This window comes from Lepeophtheirus salmonis, chromosome 10 (assembly GCF_016086655.4).
Source record: "Lepeophtheirus salmonis chromosome 10, UVic_Lsal_1.4, whole genome shotgun sequence".
Classification (NCBI taxonomy): Eukaryota; Metazoa; Arthropoda; class Copepoda; order Siphonostomatoida; family Caligidae; genus Lepeophtheirus; species Lepeophtheirus salmonis.
The window spans coordinates 19,864,174-19,885,067 of record NC_052140.2 but is presented as its reverse complement, the minus strand read 5'-3'; the positions used below and the strand labels follow the sequence as shown (position 1 = coordinate 19,885,067).

The 20,894-nt window shown below is 34.6% G+C and overlaps 2 protein-coding genes across 2 annotated transcripts; both read right to left on the bottom strand.

Annotated features, from left to right (window-relative positions):
* Positions 1–347: 347 nt before the first annotated feature.
* LOC121125269 (uncharacterized) lies at positions 348–1,796 on the bottom strand. Its single transcript, XM_040720423.2, has 3 exons — positions 1,695–1,796; positions 1,151–1,626; positions 348–1,087 (listed from the first exon to the last, which is right to left on the bottom strand). Exons 1-3 carry the CDS (start codon positions 1,710–1,712, stop codon positions 529–531), a joined length of 1,053 nt encoding a protein of 350 aa, XP_040576357.1. The 5' UTR covers positions 1,713–1,796; the 3' UTR covers positions 348–528.
* An 11,566-nt stretch (positions 1,797–13,362) lies between these two features.
* LOC121125306 (uncharacterized) lies at positions 13,363–14,873 on the bottom strand. Its single transcript, XM_040720468.1, has 3 exons — positions 14,748–14,873; positions 14,204–14,682; positions 13,363–14,136 (listed from the first exon to the last, which is right to left on the bottom strand). Exons 1-3 carry the CDS (start codon positions 14,763–14,765, stop codon positions 13,581–13,583), a joined length of 1,053 nt encoding a protein of 350 aa, XP_040576402.1. The 5' UTR covers positions 14,766–14,873; the 3' UTR covers positions 13,363–13,580.
* Between the last annotated feature and the right edge of the window lie 6,021 nt (positions 14,874–20,894).

The window sequence follows — 20,894 nt, the reverse complement described above, 5'->3', positions numbered from 1 at the left end:
GGAGAAGATTCAAGTTTATTTTTGTATATTTTTTTATATACACTTAGACGTCTACATGCACGCTAGATATGGTAACCCGTCTTAAAGTTGGAAGGCGAATAGTCTTCAAGACGTTTTAATTCATATTTTATATAAATCTACCTATCAGATTCAAATATTCACTGCGAGCTTTACTTTCAACATTATTAAATAATAGTGTAAAAAGCCACTTATCATATGTACCTAAATTCAGACAATAATTTCTTACAAGTAAATTATACAACGAAAAGTCCACGGAACATAAGGCAATAAGAAACTGTATAAAATGAAAACCCAGTTGTGAAAAGCATAAAAGACGATATAAGAAATTATATTGCTTATTTCATCAAAAATATATGTTTATTCATACTCAATTTATCAAATACTTATTATATCGGTGTAATGTGCATTTAATTAAATGACTTTAGAATGGATAAGTTGGTGGCAGTTTGAATATGACTAGGGTTGATATTTAACGAGTTTTGATTGTTGAAGAAATCCATGAAGAAATTAAGCAGCCAAACCAGAAGCAGCAGATGGAACGTAGCACCATTTCTTGACAACAGGCTTTTGGACCTTTCTGGGGTTCTTTCTGGAACGGGAGCAGACTTCTTTAGGTACATCAACGCACTCCTCAACGGGCTTGAGGCTGGGAACCAATTTGGTAACTTGTTTGCAAGCCTTTTGGGGTTCCAAGTTACAGTTCTCCTCTGGGACTTCTTGGACGATGGTTTCTTTCTTATCGAAACACTCTTCGGGTCCTGGTTGGGGAACGCAGCCGGAGGGACCACACAATTGTCTGGGGACCTTCTTACATTCAGTTTGGGGACTGTATTTCTTGACGTTCTTCTTTTCAGAAGTACAGACTTGTTTGGGCCATTTGGTACATTTTTGCTCAGTGGTGTAACCTTGGGTGACATCCTCACACTTCTCTTCTTGAATGGTCTCACAGTTGACAACGTCATCCTCAACGTCATGTTCGTGATAACGAGTTTCACACTCGGACTCGTAAACAGTCTTGCATTCTTCGGGTCCTTCTCCTTCACAGATAAATGGAGTGTGACAGAATCTAGGGACAATTAAATATTATTCAAAATATCAATTAAAAGGTGATGCGTTTTTATCAACTAACTTGACTGTCTCATCAACAGCGACCTTCTTGTATTCAATGAAACAACTCTTTTTGAAGTTTTCTTCGCACTCTTCCTCTTGTTGAGGTTCGAAGTCGGTGGAGTAGGTGGTGTGACATCTCTCGGAGTAGCTGTGGTGACATTCGATGTGATCATCGTATTCGGTTTCTTCTACCATGACGACCTTATCGATACAACGCTCTCCAGCAGCAGCAATGGATCCAATGTCAAGTGGGACATCATCACCACCTCCTTGACGGGCCAATCGGTTGTCAGAGGCAGCTGGGTGCTCAGCATGAGCATGATCATGTTCAGCATGATCATGTTCATGATGAGCAGCACGGGCAGTTCCACGGGCCCCATCATTGAAGGGGAAGGTATTGAGAAGAGATTTTCCCTCACGGTTGACAGTAAGAGTTCTTGCTCTTGGTCCTCCAGCAGCAGCGGCTGAGCCGATTAAAGCAATTAAGCAAATATACTGTAATATGAAATATTAAGCAAATGAAAAAAATGTATTGTGTCGTTTGTTTGTTTGACGATAGTTACCTTGAATTGAGATGCCATTTTGAGTCAGTTAAGCCTGTGACAATATTGTATTATCACACTGCTGGTTACAAACAACGACTGATTGATGATATTCAGTTTATCATGGATATATATAGTATTTTTGTGCCTAAAATAATATACAATAATTATTTGTAGATGCTAGCCGGTCATTTTTTTTTAAACGGGGAAACATACTCACCCATATTTGAAGAAGATACGATTTGTTAAGACATACCTTAAGAATGTTAAATATCTTCTTTTTTTTTGTACATATCTATAAAACAATTTAAACTTGAATTAGTCACCCCCATATTTTTAAGGAAGGGCTTTTCTTAAGCTCATAAGTCATTTTGTATTGGTAAATACATGTCTAAGAATTCAATTAGTATAATAATGATAATTCTTAAATTATCATGATTAAATGATGAATTACAAACAAAGTCATTATTAAGGCCGCTGTTACTTTGGTTGTTTCTTGGAATCTTTCCTGCGTAAAGAAACAGGAAAAGACCCAAAATCAGTTGATAGCTGTTCAATTTTCCCCAACTTATATTTTATTCAATAATTGTTGGACATGTTCATAGAACCTGAACAAAAGTTAGTTCAAATTACTGAAATTAACATTCAGAAGACAGATTAGGCGAAAAGAAGTATAGACATCAACCGGTGACAGCAAAATACATTTTAAATTTTGTTGTTATTGATGTAACACCATGCTGTATTAACATTTTTTTTGCATTACATGAATTTACATAAAGTTCAACTATAACTCGTTACTTTGTAATTGTCTTAATTTTGAAAAATGACTCGGAATGATAAAAGCCTTGTATGAATTTAATTCCAGATTTTTTTAAAACCTGATAGGTCAAAGAGAAACGGATATCAGTTTTGAATTAAGCAATAAAAGATTATTTTTTTTAACTTTTAAATTGGGCTTTTACTAAAATTTAATACAACAATATAGAGATTTAAATAATAATAAAATACATCAAGAGGGATTGCGATAAAATTAATCACGAATAAACGTTATAGTTTAAAATTAACCCCCCTAAATCAAAACCCAATCCCTCAATATTCACAATTTATGTTTATTACTGACTAATATAAAATTATGGGGATGTCTACCACTACGAAATATGAGTACATAAGATATGAAGATGATGAAATTAAAACAGACAAACAAACAAAAATTATGTCTTCGATGTTCTTGTCCTCATCATCAGGTATCTTCTTACTAAACAGTGAAGGGTTGGGTTGAACTTACATGCCCATTGTTGTAATAATCGAACAATGTCGACGCCGTAACGGGGGATCCTTAAGGAAAAGGATGCGTATCTTGCTGTAGATGCAATGCCATTTTTTCTCAGAGAAGGAAAGCTTATTGGAAGCTCAGAAGTGAGGCAGCTCCCTATATATGCTTTAGCGCTAACTAAACCAAAGCAAACAGCCCTAATTTCTGGGGCCGCCTTTGATTTATTTCCTCCTTGGTTTCAAAACCATGGTTAGAAACTTCGTGTTCCTCATTGTACAAATTGATCTTAAAATGCACATTTAGGATTTCGTCTGAAAATCCTAGACCGTTATATGTTTTATTGGAGCGAACTAATTCGGACCTTTGAGAAGTAAGCCCCGACTGTACTTCTTTAAAAGACCGGATTCAGTTCATTTTAGACTAATTCATTAATGTTTGGAAGAAAGATTCGGTCTGAATCAGTCTTACAAATAAATCTGTCTCATTTAAAATTTCGGTCTAAACCGATTATATAGGAACATTAATTGTTCATGACGTCATGTATATTCTAAACATTGGTACGTCATATAAAGTTAAATGCGTTGCATTAGTCATATTTCTTCAACTCCTCGATCAGAATCGTTCCATAGATTGAGACTGAAAAAAATTGATACACGATTTAATTTTGGTCTACGATCTGAGGTACTGCACGTCGTTACCTTTATGTGTATCACGCAACCTTCGATACTGTATTATAATATTGCTTAGTAATATATTATTAAAAGTGATTTTATACATTTGTATTTGTATGATAGCCAAAATTTATTTATAAATATAATAAGATGGCCAATATATATATTTATACGTATGACAAGGGATCAACAAAAAATTGTATTTTTGATGAAAATTGTGTGTAAATTAGGCATGTTAAAAAAAAGAAGAAACCGAAAACCAACATGGTATCCCGGATAATTTGAAGAATGTTTTAGAGGAGATTAGCTGAAATCAGCTGTGAAGAGAGAGGAGGGGGAGAGAGAAATAAACAAGGACCTTATTGATCCTCAATTATACTCTGAGTCCAACAAAGACATACAATATCAATAATCAATAAATATATCAATAATTTTATATTTTTAATAATAGGCAAAAAAAATAAATAAATAATATTAACAAAGCATGAAGTCATTGTTTTTGCAAAACTTTGTTAATTCAATATGGCCTCCTTCATTATGAATCACAGCCTTTGAAGGTCATGCAGGAATTGATCTCAAACTCCTTTGACAAATTGTCCCATGCATCCACTATGGAAGACTTTAATGAGTGCCCATATGAGTGGGAGGCCCTGTTGGTTTCCCTCTCCAAAGTAACCCATATAGAAAAGTCCAATGGGTTCAAATCTGGCAAGGGAAGGGGCTATATCTTTGGACCAGAATCGAGACATATTATCTGCAAATAACTTTTGGCACTTGCCGTACGTGTGAGAGGGGGCACCGTCCTGAGTAAATATATAGTTACCCTCTGGGTAGTTGTTCTTCAGCCATTGCATCATGGTGTACCTAAGCACATTATAGAAGGCCTCCTGGCCAATTTTCTGTTTAGCCTTGAAAAAGAACGGAGGCATCGTCTCTCCATCAGAGGCTACAACAACGAAAACCATTGTTTGGGCCGGATATTTGGTGTGGTATATCATTTGGAACTCTTCTTTTATTTGTACAAGCCAGCGGTCGTTCCGGCAGTTGTGGAATTCTTCTTGCCCAATAATATTATCACAATTGACACATTTGCATAGATCCACGTAAGGATTTTCTTGCACCTCTCGAGCCTCCTGGCTTTCCTGCCCACTGTCATAACGTAGCATGGGTCCTTGTGAAATAAACTAGTCCCAAATTGTGCCCTCCTGAAGGTCCTAGGAGCCACGTAGAAGTCGTTGGTGAGACGATTCATCGACTTAGTGGGTTCCTCCGTCACATTCTTTACCAAAACTTTACAAAAGTACGTATATCTCTTTAAATTATGACCTCCACTTCCTGACATCCTTGAGGGGTCTTCTCCATTTTTTTTAATATAGGCTAGTACGGATCTCCCATACTTCCAACTTCTCCTCGTGCCCTTACAAAAAGCTTATCTTTACTTATTACTTTGTAAATTTATCAAAAATAATCATTGTAAAATAGCAGACAAGGGAATCGAAAGATGTCTACAAAATGCATTGGATATTTTTGTGTTAGCATGACGACGTCGTGGTCGACCTGGATCGAAATATCGCTCTAGGAAATCGATCTTGGAACGAATCTCAACACTAGTATCAACCATATATGAAAGATTATATCTGGTATTTTCCATTTGATTAGAGTTTGGAATCTTAATTCAAAAAATACACTTTTTAACACCAGGTTATGATGTTCAAAACAATAATTGAATTAATGTCTCGACTAGGGCTATTCAACTATTAACAATTTCCGATGAATGCAATATATACATAGGGCCAGGGATTTTTATTATAAGAATTTTTGAAATAAATTAAAAAAAGAACACTTTCAGAAATCCCATCTCTTCGAGAGTGTGTTTAGAAATTAATCAGGGATAGTCAAAGCAGGGATGGGCAACTTCTATGATAAAGAGGGCAAAAAAAATTTCAGCGCTATCATTGGAGGCCCACATGACCATTTTTTATTATTATTATTATAAATTATTATTTATTTGCCAGCCACACTGAGTGAGGACGAGGGGCGTGTGCAGTCCTGACCGCCAGTTGCCCTTCCCTTATATTAAGTATGTGAATATTAGATAAAAGAAGAATACAAATGCTGTTATTAATTATTCCTCACTATGTTCAAAATTATATCATATCAGTAAACAAAAAACACTGTACAGGGTAGATCTTATCCAGTTATAACCATTTTATCTTTTTCAATAGTAAAATTTAAACAAGAGGCACTCTGAGGACATCTATTGAACAAAACCCTGTTAAAATAGTGTGGAGCAACACTTTTGTTCAATATGTGAGCCCTCAGCTCAAATAATTGCCTAAATATGAGGCCTAAATTCCTTGCAGACCTTTGACTATTTAGTGAAACACAAGCTTGTTCCTCTCCTTCTTGATAGAAACCTCTAGAAACTGGACAATCCATTGAGGAGTAGACACGCCTAAATGGAGTAGTCTAAAGGTTTAGCGCCGGAAGGGGAGTGTGGCTACATTTTGAGGTCTCAAAATTCGGGAAAGTTATATCTTATGAAGACCATGGTCTTAGCAGGTGATGACACAAAGCTCCATCTTGAGTGGAACAAAGTTGTCCCCATAATTCTCACATTTGGTTCTAGATAATTTTGCCAGGAGCATTTTCGCCGGCTTTAATTTTTGCACTGGTAATTTTGCCTCGTTTAGGTTTTGCGACACGACATATTCTTCGTTTTTTAATGTTTTTATATTATCGGTTTGAACTTTATTATTCTATCTGGATATGATTAATTATATAGCTAAGAGAAACAGAAAAAAATAATAGTTAATAAATAATAATAAAAAAGGAATAGTCAATGAGTTATAATACCAGGCTTGTAAGCGTTCCACTATCTTCCCGTTACGTTAAATTTGTTTTTCTTCGTTCATCGTTCAGCCATTATTTCTGGTCTGCGTTCCAATCATAAGGTAGTATCATATACACTGTACAACAGCAAATCGCGACTTCTACTTTGATAGTGTCATAGAGGCCTCATTTGAGAATTAGGTTTCAAGATTAAAAAAAAAATAATTCAGTGAATATTAGTGTTCAAATGTGCTACAACTCACTAAAATCAGTTCATTCATTGTTAAGATGAAGATCAAAAGGCAAAGTATAGCTGATTTTATTCGCACACAGTACATTAACAGGTTTAGAACACTTTTACCGTGTACAAGTAAAGAAAATCCAAAAACGACCTCTACCTCGCCTACACGGTCGATGAGGTTTCGCCGGTCAACCAGACTAAGTTTCCAGCCTCTGCGATAATACTGATTCAGAATTATTGAACTGGTCAAGTTCATATGTTGGAGCTAAGTTAGAGTTCTAGAAACTTTCATGTTCGATAAGAGCCTTCGAAAAGTACCCCTCAGCCCCCTTTTGTCACTGCCATAAAATAGGTCTACCAAGTGGTCGTCTTTATATTATCAGCCCTTTGAATCATATTTAAAAAGGCAAAAATGTATATAATCTTTGATTTCTTGAATTTTTTGTAAATACTATTGGAAGAAAACGCTAAAATCTGCTTCGTTTATTGAAAACACGCTCCATGGAACACCGTTCAATTTTGTGTTCCGTTCACAAGTCTGTATAATACTATCTGGAGGAGCCGTAGCTTCAATCATGTAATCTGTTGTGGTAGAAAAACATCATTTTTGAAAAGAAGAGTTCCTGTTGTTAAACTCATATAAACTTAGTAAATTTTAAAACCATACTATTAGTCGTAGTTATAATTTTATATGAACATCACATGGTATTTTAAGCAACTTTTCAATTCAATGATAATATTTAATATCCTCAAAAAATTGTTAGTGAGACAAAATTGATGGACTTATCATATATTTTTAGTAAGTTCAGACTGGGAGTTATATAATTAATATGACCATAATACAACAGTAAAGTTCTAACCGATAATAAAAAATACAAAAAATGTAGGCGGCAAAATTCCAGTCACAGATAAAAATAATTGTAGGTATCAATTACATATTAATTTTACATTTGTGGTCTGTTGCATAATTTGGCCGAATGAAGTTTTTTTTAGAAAATAAATCTTTAAAAAATATTTTAAGCAAAAACTTGAGAGAGTGGAGGAGAAGATATGACCCCTCCAGCCCCCTACAGATGCCCTTGTTGAGAAGAAGTACATTAAGGTCATGGAATGTCCAAGTCAGTCTTTAAACATCTATCCCACAGTGGGCAAACTAACAAAATCCCCAAGGGATATAATACTCATTTTCTTTGCTGTATATAATAAAATGGAACTTATTTTATGAATTAAATTAATCCAGAATTTCCAGAGATCACTGTAAGCTCTTATTATTAAAAAATAAACTATTTATTTATTTTCTTTGATAAAATTACATTGTTATCAAGATTATAAGTACAAAATTCAATATAAGTTCAATGCATTACAACAAACTAGGGATATGTCCTGGGAAAAACGCGTAAGTTGGGGACTCAAATTTTAGAAAGTAAACAAAACAAAAAACAAAACACCCTACGCCTCGTGTGTTTCAAATATTTTTTTTTTTCGGATACAAAAAGTTTCGCGTCCGTAAAAAAGCACTTTCATTTGAGCCGGTTAAGAATGTGAATCTCATTATAACTAATTAGAGAAGGAAAAAAGAATTTTTAAATGACAAATTTTCAATAATTATTTGATTGACGAATTGGTTAGCCTGCAAAAAGTGTTAGGTAGTGTTGGGGGCGTCCACAAGGGTGGACTGGAGAGGGGATAGTCCCCCTAAATAAATGAATTTTTGTCTTCATCACCCCAAAATAATCAATTAGGAAAAAATTATAAGTTTAATACGCATGAGAGTACTGAATATTGAAACAAATAACGAGTATTCCTGCAAGGAAAGAGTATAGCTCCTAATTCCTTGAATGGTTTTTATAGCTCCTCGAAAATACTCGAGCAGCAAAATTCAGCTTGCAGCACATCACTACAAAGAACCTTCATGCATGACCCTCATAAAATTACATCTTTGACCTTGAATTATATATCATATAATTGGTTATAACCAGAATAATAAATATCCTTATTTATATTTTTTTGACTAAATTGTCCAGCTCTTTGAAGAAAAATAACTCATATAAGTGCGACTATGTTTTTGTTATAAATGAATAATGTCCCTTTCATAATAAGTTAAAATTTTACGATCATAAATGTAAAAAACACAAACATACTTGATGTCTTCATTTGGTAGTATAAATAACCAAACCTTTATATTTAGGAGTAATTTTTTTTTTTTTGTGTTTTTGACTAAGGAAATTAATTAAGGGTCATTCCACATCAAACTGCCTAAACATTTTTTCATCAATAACCCAGAATTTTTACTGATGAGGCCAAGTACATTGATATTTAAACTTAAGTCCTATAATTTTGTAATTATACTTAAAAGAGTGAGGACCTAAAAAATTCCAGCAGAATCACTAAATTATAAAAACATGATTTTTATGGAATCAAGAAAAGACACAGCCTATTGTGTGATATGTTTATATACTATGATGTAAATGCCGTGTACTTTTTGGGAATTTGTCATCTGAAGAATGAATTTTCTTTCTCCATCCTTCCTTGTCACAGCTGATTGTAGCTGATCTAATGAAACGTCATGGGTGTTATTCTTTTTCTCCTCCAAAACAATTTTTAAACTGCCAGGGTTGCGTGTAGAATTTCGGTTTCTTTTATTTTAACATGCCCATTGCACAAAGGATTTTCATCACTTTAATTAGCTATATTTTTTTTTTAATATGTCCTCCTTCACAAGCCTTCACAGCCTCGACACGCCGTCGAACAGATTGGCAGTTCTCAATGATCAAGGGCATGTCTATGGCGTACCACGCTGTCATGATGGCAGCTTGGAACTCATTCATATTTCGATGAGTCTTGTAACTGCAAACAGCAGTCAATGTGGTTGAGATCAAGGCTAGACGAGGGCCACATTGAGAGAGGCCAGAAGTCAGGCATCTTGTTACTGTAGAAGTTGTGGTTCTTCTTGGGTGTATGAGAGGGGTGCATCTTAAGGGACTTCTTGACGTTGTAGGCAGTCTGAATGGAGATGCTAACTACCTTTGCAGCCTCTTCGGCACCAACATTAGCGGATAAGATTCCACACGCGTTGCCTTTTTTGTTGTTGCTCTGACACTTTTTACTTTGGGATTAAGAAAACTTGCTTATTTTTGTTTCAGCTGTCGTTTGATTCCATAACAAAACATTGTAGTTAAAAATAAGGGGTATAAAATCGTAATTAAATATTAATACAAGTTTGGGTCCACACTTTGGATACCTTCGTATTCATGAAACACGAGTACAAAAGGTGGGTTACTCGCATTTATTGTGCATGTACACGTCTGAGTGTATATATAGGTATTAATATATATATTATTATATGCAATAATCATAGTACATATTTCATATAATTGGTTCTAAGAACTGACAGTCCTCAGAACTGGTTCTAAGACGTGATTGGACCAAATAAATTAGTACCGACGCGACACTATTTATAACCACATTTATTTTTTTTATAAATAGGGAAAACCGGGGACACTTGCAACACTTTTTTGGCATCAATTACTCCGAGTTTTTTTAAATTAAACTAGCCATATTTTGGTACAATATAGCTAGATATGTCCGCTATTGTTCTAACATATACAGTTATTTGCAAAACTTCAGGAATACTTTGGATATTTTCTTATTTTTATCAGAAAAGGAATGTACTTTAGAAATTTCTTCTTAACTTGAATTCATTGCCCAAACGATTGACCATCTTGCTACAGAACATCTTTCCTGCAGTTTTGCGGCCATAATAGCCCTCATTATGTAAGTCACTATGTTAGACCTTTGAACATCAGAAAAGGTTTCTTTTTTGCCCAATTTTGAAAAGTATGAATTACAGCCAATATGCTGCGAGCGTCATAGGCAACATGTTAATAATTAAAATCGCTAGACACAGTGGAACATGGACACGTACCATATTTATATAATACACGTTCATACACGTCAAGAAAAAGATTATTATTGAATTAGGTGAAATATTAGGTGGCCTTAAACTTTTGCGAATGACTATAAGTGAAGCACTTTTGCCAAAAAATATCTATTTCCTAACTAAATATCTACAGAAACTATTAAAAATATCCAAAAAGGTCGTCAAGGAAAAGTTCAAGAACCCCCCCCCCCCAAAAAAAAAAAATATATATTTATGTTCTTGCGGGCGCCCCAACTTAAATAACTCCTTTGTTGTTTTGGCTGTATGCTTTGGTCATTATCGCCCAGGAAAAGCCATTACACGACCCATTTTCAGTCAGTCGTCCTTTCCCCCTAGTTGGCCACATCTACAACGGCCAGGAAGGTATGGATTAAGATAAAGGTGTGGGAAGATCTAGTTTCCAATATCTTAGCAATAATTGAGAAATACCCCACGATGTGCATTAGAAATGTGAACCTGCAATTAGATGTTGATGAAACGGTTATCAAGAACTTGTTCAAAGGTGATGTTGTGTATGTAAATATGCAAGAACTGAGAAGCACCTTTTTATATATGATATGAAGGTTGGAAAGGTGTCAAAAGGTCCAGGTATACCTGTTCAGAGGGAAGAAGTTTGTTGCCCAATATTTTCCGAGTACATGGCCCATTCATCCTCCCTTCGATGCAGAGGAACACTTCTAAAATACAATGTTTTCCCCATGTTGGACAGTAGAGATGGTATTTTTGGGGTTATACTCAGCATTTTCTTCCTCCAAACAATCTTTTTCTTGTTCATATCATGTCTCTCACAGTACAATATACCCTTAGCATTAACATGATAGACTTTTCTTTTCTTTGTCAGTGGGCACACTTACAAAAGTGGCAAGATATCAACTACTTTCTTCTTTTTTTTTGTATACTGTACAATTCAATAAATTAAACTTAAAATTTAGCAGTTAGTTTAGTGTTGGATTAGTCTAAAAAACTAAAAAGAGTTCAGTCCTATCTGTCCGATCTGGATTAATTTTTGTCAGTCCAAGGACAGGCCCTTATCAGTATTTGATAGTAACAATAACAGAAGAAGTATTTATCATAACATTTTTCAAATATCCGAGATATTTAAAGTTTAAATTAGGAGATATTAGAGATAGTAGATATAGTTTTCAAGTTTTTTCGATATTTTATTCTTTAATAATTTATTTTCTGTACAATTAGACTATTCCTAAATATACTTAACTTCTCTAAAAAAGAAAAGTTAATATAAAATATAGATGTATTCATGAATGTATATATATTTTTTTTTTTTTCAAAAAAGTGAGCTTGTCTACATTATCTGGTAATAAACAAGAACAATTAGTAGTCACAGATGTCCAAAAAATTATTTCACTGGTTATGGATGTCCTGTAGTTGCAAGGTATCGAGAAGCTAACTTGGAAATATTGAGAAAATTATTTAAATTGTCCCTCCATCATACCACTGAGTTTTCGTCAACTGGGATGTAAATTATCATTTTGAATACCATTATTTATTTTATTGTATAAACAAATACATAAATTATTTCTTATATAATAAGATGACTGTGGATTAAAATCTTACCTCACTATCTAAATCTATTAATATAAACAAACAAAAAAAATATGTTTATATAATGTCAAAATGTTTAAGATGTGATTATATGTATACGTTTAAATAATAAAAAGAAATACTGAAATTTTAGAGTATTTAATATTTACTATAAAGATCATGGAATTAAAAAAAAAAGGCTTTGGAAATTGTCTTTGTGCATCCTGATAGTAAATTATAAATTTAGTGAAAGTTTAGTATTGATCTATATATTAATAGCGTGGATACTGACAAGAATTACTACATTGTTAATCTTGAATTCTAATCTAAGTCCAATAAGGACTTACACGTATGACTCTCCATCAAAATCCTCAATGTTGTTCTTCGTCTTTCACGTGCAAGGGATTACTATATACTTATTGTTCTCTTTTCAAGAAAACAATAATAATAATAACAGCTTTCAAAAAGAAAAAAAACCCATTTATTCAGGTAGAAACCACAAAAAGTCGTTCCCTTTTTCGTTATCATATTATTTCCATCAATGCAGGTTGTTTTTTATAGCTTCTTTTTTTAATTCCAGAACTTGATCCAACTTGCTTAAAAAACTGGATTATTCAGTGATGAACGAATTTTTTTTTTTTTTTTTTTTTTTTTTTTGTAGAGCTTTGTATAATTGTGAAAAGGCTGCAATGATTGATTATATACTATCCCCTGACATTGTATACAATTTTGATAAAGAATGAGAATGTATATTGTGCGATGAAACTTATAAAATGTACCCAAAAACTACATTGACCTACGCCCAAAGTTCATGATATTGTACCAAGATTTTTGGCAACAAAAAATAAAGTGTCTGACCTTCATCCAGTATTTGGGAATACGGTAAAAATATATTTTATTATTTTCCATAATCATATTTGGTAGAACGGCCAAATATAACCTTCCCTTTATTCTATTTTTGGAAGAAGAAATTTATATGAGTTTAAGGGGGAGGGGTGCTAAAAGTTTGAGAACCCCTAGTCTACTCCAACATCAACATGCAGTGAGAATAATTCTTAAAATTTTACAGTCTTTATTTTTTTTCTATCCTAATCAGAAGAATTTTTAATTAATTTTAATTTCGTAATGTCCCAGGAAAGGTCGAACAATGCATCTAGTATGTACCTATTTTTAGAAATAAGAGAATAATCTTTTTACAAGAAAGAATCCAGACTATATTTCAAAACGTTTGAAAATGCAACTTTTGATATTGTAAAAAAAAAAACAACAGAACTGTAGGATTAATAACAATTTGAGAAAGCAAAAATTAAAGAAGAACAGGATATATAATGAGCACAAATGGACAGTCCGATCAATGGAGAAAAGGGTCGTGTTGCTATGAAGTAAAATAAATTTAAAGGATCATACTTTATGCCAAACCAGAAGCAGCAGAAGGAACATAGCACCATTTCTTGACAACGGGCTTTTGTACCTTTCTGGGATTCTTTCTGGAACGGGAGCAGACTTCTTTAGGTACATCAACGCACTCTTCAACGGGTTTAAGGCTGGGAACCAATTTGGTGACTTGTTTGCAAGACTTTTGGGGTTCCAAATTACAGTTTTCCTCTGGGACTTCTTGGACGATGGTTTCTTTCTTATCAAAACACTCTTCGGGTCCAGGTTGGAGAACACAGCCGGAGGGACCGCATAATTCTCTAGGAACCTTCTTACATTCGGTTTGGGGACTGTATTTCAAGACATTCTTCTTTTCAGAGGTACAGACTTGTCTAGGCCATTTGGTACATTTTTGCTCGGTGGTGTAACCTTGGGTGACGTCCTCGCACTTCTCTTCTTGGATGGTCTCACAGTTGACAACGTCATCCTCAACATCGTGTTCGTGATAGCGGGTAGTACATTCGGATTCGTAGACAGTCTTGCATTCTTCGGGTCCTTCTCCTTCGCAGATAAATGGAGTGTGACAGAATCTAGAGGAACATGACAAATATAGAATGAGTATTGAACTCCATTTTATAAAATGTAACATGAATATACTTAATAGTTTCATCAATGGCGACCTTCTTGTATTCGATGAAACAACTCTTCTTGAAGTTTTCTTCACACTTTTCCTCTTGTTGAGGTTCAAAGTCGGTGGTATAGGTAGTGTGACATCTCTCGGAGTAGCTGTGGTGGCATTCGATATGATCATCGTATTCCGTCTCTTCTACTACGACTACCTTGTCAATGCAACGTTCTCCAGCAGCGGCAATGGATCCAATATCAAGGGGAACGTCATCACCACCTTGTCTGGCTAATCTATTCTCTGAAGCTTCAAATTCTTGGGATTCGTCATGGGCATGGCCGTGTTCTTCATGAGCAAGGTGTTCATGAACATGTTCGTGATCCTCACTAGCAGCAGTACCTCTTTCACCGCTGTTAAATGGAAAGGTGTTTAAAAGAGACCTTTGTCCACGAATGGGCCTTAAATTCCGTCCTCCCATGACGCATCCGATTAAAGCAAAGAGACAGATTAACTAAGAAATAAAAGAGTATTTGTAAGATCAAAAACTTCTTGTCACACTTTAAATAAGAAAATCACCTTCATTGTAGTAGCCATTGATTATTCCAAATAAATGTTGTATTAACCTGTGAAGGACTCAATCACACTGTTAATGGTTCAACCTCAACTGTTGAAGTAAGTTTGCATATTGCAAGTCTTTTATAGGTGAATTTTCTAATAAAATATTTGACCTATAAAAAACCTGCCCAAATCAGTATTTAATCAATTAAAGTCTTTATTTCCTCACAATTCTCAATTTGTGTTCTTATGATCTATAGCAGTGATACAACAGTAAAGACTAAAGGTAAAGTTCGAACCAGTTATTTAAAACCATAAAAAGGCGAATGAATATGTGATACCGCAAAATTCAGTCATTGTCTAAGTATTAATTATGCAATTAATTTGTATAGTCAATATTATGTTCACGATCCTTTTTGCCAATTGCTGAAATCCTGGTGATTGTCAAAACTAGGCCAAAGAGTATGTCATAAAAATGAATTTATGCTTGAAGAAGATGGGGGCATGACACTGTCGTTGCTCTATATGACCCCAAGGCTCATGATGCTAGGCAGAAACTTGGTTTTAAAGACGGCGGGGACATTAGCTCTCTCTGTGGTCAACCATAAGTTGTTCTGGATGTTGTGGTATCTGTGGACAGTCCATTGTTTCTCATCCGAAAAAAAAGGATTAGGTTACCATGGGACTCCTAATCATTCTGCAATTTTCTTATGCGGGTATCTCGGGTTGTTTTCTTTTTATCTGTAAGGATAGTAATTGTCTGTATCTTGTAGAAGCGGTATGTCTCTATACTAAGTTCAGTGTTTATGGCCTTAGTGACTGTTGTACGGCTTGCTTGGCACTTTCTTGCAAGAACATTAATCAGAGTCCCAAGAGATGCCTTCATGGACTTTTTTAGGCCTATGAGGAATCCGAGAGTTTTTTACTAATCTGGGACTTATGGGCTTTTCGCTTATATGCCCCTCCTCCTTCCAGCGGTTGTGGATGTCGTAGAGTGTGCTCTTTGGATAACCGAGCATCTTCTTTATATTCGCTGGCCTATGTACTATGCAAGCCAATTCGATAATGATATTACTCTGGATCTCCTTCATGTAAATACTTGCTTTGAATTAAAAGTTGTGCAACTAACTTAAAGCTAACGCTGTACCTTTCACTTTAAAATTAAAATAACTGTTATTTATTGTTCAGGATGGAGTTAAAGATGGTCTGGATTTCCTTAACCGGCCCTGTTTAGAAGAAATTATTATCCCTTCACATAACAGGCTTATAAAATTGAACAAAATAGAAGAACAATTACCTAATTGAAAAAAAAAAAAAATAGAATTTTATTTTGTAGAAAAATAATATTCTTGCATGGATATAGTGGTACCAAAAATTTCCAATTGTTTGACTAAATTAAGAACAACGTTTTTTTACATGAATTCAGTAAAAAAAAAACTCCAAAACAATTTATGATATGTTAAAATACTATATTTAGCTATATTTTTAATTCAATATGTCCTCCTTCACAAGTAATAACAGGCTCGACACGATGGCAAACAGATTAGCAGCTCTTGACAATGAAAGCATGATGGCAGTTCCAAAGGAATCCAAATTTAGATAAAAAAGTGGGCAACCCTGTTTGGGGCGTCCAAAAAATTATATTTTTTATTCAAGGGGGGGGGCTACTCAGTTTTTTCCTCTGCTGCATAATTTGATCAAATGACCTTTTTTGAGAAAATAAATCGTTGAAAATTTTTTTTTATCACTTTCCTCATTAAAAATTTTCCCCCGAGGAATAATTTTTCAAAAATTTATTTATTTGGCAAGGCTAAAAATATTACTTGAAGTAAGAATGACTACTGGCCCGCACTTAAATATTAAGTGGGCCGGAATGCGGGCCACGGGTTGGACATCAATGACCTCCAGGGCTGGAGGTCATATTGTTGCTGCAGAATTTGTGGTACTTCTTGGCTGTTTGGGCCGTAATATACTTATTAATGTTGTAGGCATTCTGCATGGAGATGTCAATGGTTTCTGCTCCCTTCATTTTGTCGCTCTGACATTTTTACACTTAGAGACATGGAATAAACATAAAAAATGTTTTTTGGTTTTGTTTAACCTGTCGTCTGATTGCGTAATGAAACCTTCTTATTTTAAAATAACATCATTTTTTTAAAATTTAAATCATCCAACCTGTATCATTCAAGCATTTTTTTGCTGTGATAATAGAATAATTAGCAAGGTAGATTACGAAGTTTTCAGTATAGAATATAAAATTTATTTTACATGGACGATTAAGGTTAAGGAGAGTAATCTATGCAAATCTCTCTAATAGATAAAAAATTAGAAAATCGCATAGAGGATATTTAAGTAGATGTTTGCAACATCAGAAATTTAATTCGGAAATGTTTTTGAAAATGAAACCCAAAGAGCCACAACTTCCAACATCTTTGTAAGGGACTTTAGTGTTTCAAACTTTGGAAAAGAAGAGACGAATAACTATGCAACATAGACATTTTCGCGGCTTGGATTCTGAAAAATTAAATTAATGACTCCAAAATACCAAACCATCTTCATCCAGAATTGACTATGCTTTATGCAATGGAGAGATTTCAAACACTATAAAAATTTTAAAAGTGATTAACGGTACAGGATTATTACATTAAACATGAAGAAGCTTCGTATTATTCAAATGAACATCAACGTTCTCTCAGATAGAAAGAAGAAATATAATATGATTAAATATTTAAAAATCTTGGATTTACCAGACATTGTATGTCCATACAATAGTCGAATGAAGATAGACGAGGATTGTTGGTTCGTCTCACGAAATAGTCAAGTATACAAATAAAATGCAAAGACAACGGCCAATCCAACCTTAAAGACTCTGAACGCTAAGGAAGTCTATACGGACCAAGATGGAAATTTTATAAAGATATTGGAAATAGAAGATATGGTAGAAAAGTTGTCTATTATTGTAATGTATGTTCTCTCAAGAGACACAAAAAGGCTCACTGGATCATTAAAGGAGTTTGGAGTGAACCCCAAGAGAGAGGGAGTGATAGTGGTGGGAGATTTTAAATTAATTTCCAGAAATTTATGCAAGAGATTATCCCTCATTAAATGGTTTCACAAATTCAAAAAGCCTTGTAGCATGGAAGGAAAATAATGATATGAATAATCTGGCGGATGTTTCAGATAACTACAAGCCAACATATCTGAAAATATAACGATCAAGTCACCAAGAGTTGACTAGACAACATGTATGTTTCAGATAAGGTACTTTCGTCCGATATATCTTTCGAAATAATTTCATCAAATTGATTGTCGGATTACTTCTTTTTGCTGAGAACCCTCTACTCAACAAAATCTTCATTTAGGAAAACAAGATGGAAACTAAATAACGAACTACTTAAGCAGATTGAAGTGATGGAAGCATTGAGGAAGGGCAAAGATGGGATCCAAAGGGATATATCTAAATAGTAGTTTATAAATAAAAGAGAGTTCCTTATGATATAGATTATGTTTAAAATTAACATGTAAAATTATTTGGACCTTTTCCTTAATTAAAAAGACAAAAAACTGCTAAATATAAGAACATAATTGGGTATTCCTGTATTTTAGATTTATGATCTTAATATTTAAACTTATTAAAAGGGTGTTTATTTTAAAAACAAAAACATAGTTGCATTTATGTGAGTTATTTTTCAATTTTTCTTTCATCCAGAGCTTAATAAGGTACTTCAAAATCATAAATACCTACATTTATTTTTCTGGTTATAATCAATTAATTATATGATATCTAATTCAAGGTCAATATAGGAGTTTTATGAGGGCTATGCATGAAGCTTCTTTGTCATACATTTTCAATTATAAAGAATTTTGTAGTTAAAATCTTCATAACTGTGTAATTTTATTAATTTATTTTTAGATTAGCTTGATACCGAGACATCCTGGATTAAATTTTTATTCGTATATTCCAGTGGTTCTTAGCCTTATTGGAAGTACTGAATCCTGAAAGCTTCATTAGTGCATTCATCGAACCCCTAACCATACATCAGTTACAACCAAATCCATTTGTGTTCAAAGAATAAAACCAACAAAACATGAATTTTACACAAAAATATAACTCAATAAATATTTGCTTTAAGTTAATATGTCTTTTAATTTTTACATTGAGATACAAGTTCAGAAATGAATGGATAGTCATTCATATTGTTTTTGCAACAGAGTCTGTTCCTTTTCTGTGTTTTTAGGTCGACCATCCACAGAAGGGATTTCTCACAAAAGATATGTTGTTTCCAACGGTACGACTATCTCCGGGCCTTTATTTGCAATAAGAGAGTATGGTACGATTTGCTGACAGTGTTGTTGTTCTGAGGAGTTGCTGTTTTCATTCCAGCCACGTCTTCGATCTTAAAATTATATTAGTCCCTCAGGGGAAAGTTATCTTTCTGTTTTTGTTATTTCCATAAATTTTTTAAATGCCTCCGGGTTTTCTTCTGCTTCGACGATGTTGACTCTACCGTCCTTCATCTGTCAATTGACATTATTGAGAGCATCGAAAATATCTGCCAGATATTTCGAAGTGATCTGTGTGACAATGTCCTTACCTTGCAAAAACAACTCTACACACGTGTTAACAGAATGGATCAGAAGTACTCGAATTCCGAAGCAATACTTGTACCAGTTTTAGAGGCAATGTAAGCAAAAATGGGAATGAACTCAGATATTTCGAAGTGATCTGCGTGACAATGTCCTTACCTTCGCAAAAACAGGACTAACTCTACACACGTGGTAACAGAATGGATCAGAAGTACCTCAAATTCCGATCCCATTTCCTTAATCAGCTCTTTGAAGATGAGGTGTATTATAGCACTATTTCGCACGTCGTTAACACTTTCAACCACAATTTTTAATACTTGTACCAGTTTTAGAGGCAAGATTTTTATTTCCCGAACCAACTGCAGAAACCCTATTGGAGCAGGGGAATATGGATCTCTAATTTTTCCAGAGAGTATTATAGGCTTGTTAATAACATGGAGTAAGTTCCAAATATTTTTTATGCGAAGGAGGGTGAAGTTATTTCTTTAAATTTCAATATTAAAATAGTAATAGGCAAGTTTAATAGAAATATAAGGTTAGACCATCATATAATCGGACTTGCTAGAGTTTTCAATTTGATGCATCGTAACGAATACTGGGCAAGACAAACAGATTTTGACAAAATAAAGAACCAATCATAGTCTATAACGTCAATATTGGTTGAATTTTCAATTTGATGTGTCGCATTGACTGCTGGGCAAAAGATAGCTTTTCACAAAAGACGCAACCACACATATACAGGGTGTCCACGACAAATTGGAACTCTTTAAACTTCATCCAGATCCATAATGTGGATATTCGGGGTTAAATCATACTAATATAAAAGGTTTATGAACAATACACTATAACTTTCACCACAACTGTTTTGACAACAAACAATTCTCATCATGGAACAAGCAAGGAGAGACGCCATCCTCGAATTGGTTAGCGCGGGACACAAGCCCTCTGCTATCTACAAGCTTCTTAACTACCCCAAGACCACAGTGTACCGGGTCTTCAATGCCTGGGAGGTTGAGGGGAAGGTCTGCCGTAAGGCCCACAACATGAGAAGTGACCGAATCCGCACTCCCTGCTTCCTTGAAGGCCTCCGGAAGTCCATCAAGGCTTCGCCGGGGACTTCCTTGTCCAGGTTGGCCAAGAACCGTGGAGTGAGCAAGCAGCTGGTCTCCAAGGCTGTGAATGAGGACCTCGGGTACAGGTCATACCGAATGGCAAACAACACCTGGCCTCCAAATCACCCGACCTCAATCCGTGTGATTACTACTGGTACGGGAAGTTGGAGAGGGAGGTGTGCAAGGTCAGCCACAAGAGCATCGCGGCCCTGAAGGGCTCCATTACGATGGAGGAGAGTGCTGTCGATTCCGCAGAAGACATCAGGGCACGCAAATCCTTTAGGGGCAGGATGGAGAAAAGGTGGCTGCTGAGGGAAGACATGTTGAATAAATTTATTGTTTAATATCATGTCTAACTTTTTCATATTAACAAATAAACTCCAAATTCCATTTTTATCAAGCAGGTTGAATTTTAAGATAGTTCCAATTTATCGTGGACACCCTGTACTATGGTCTATGACATGAATAT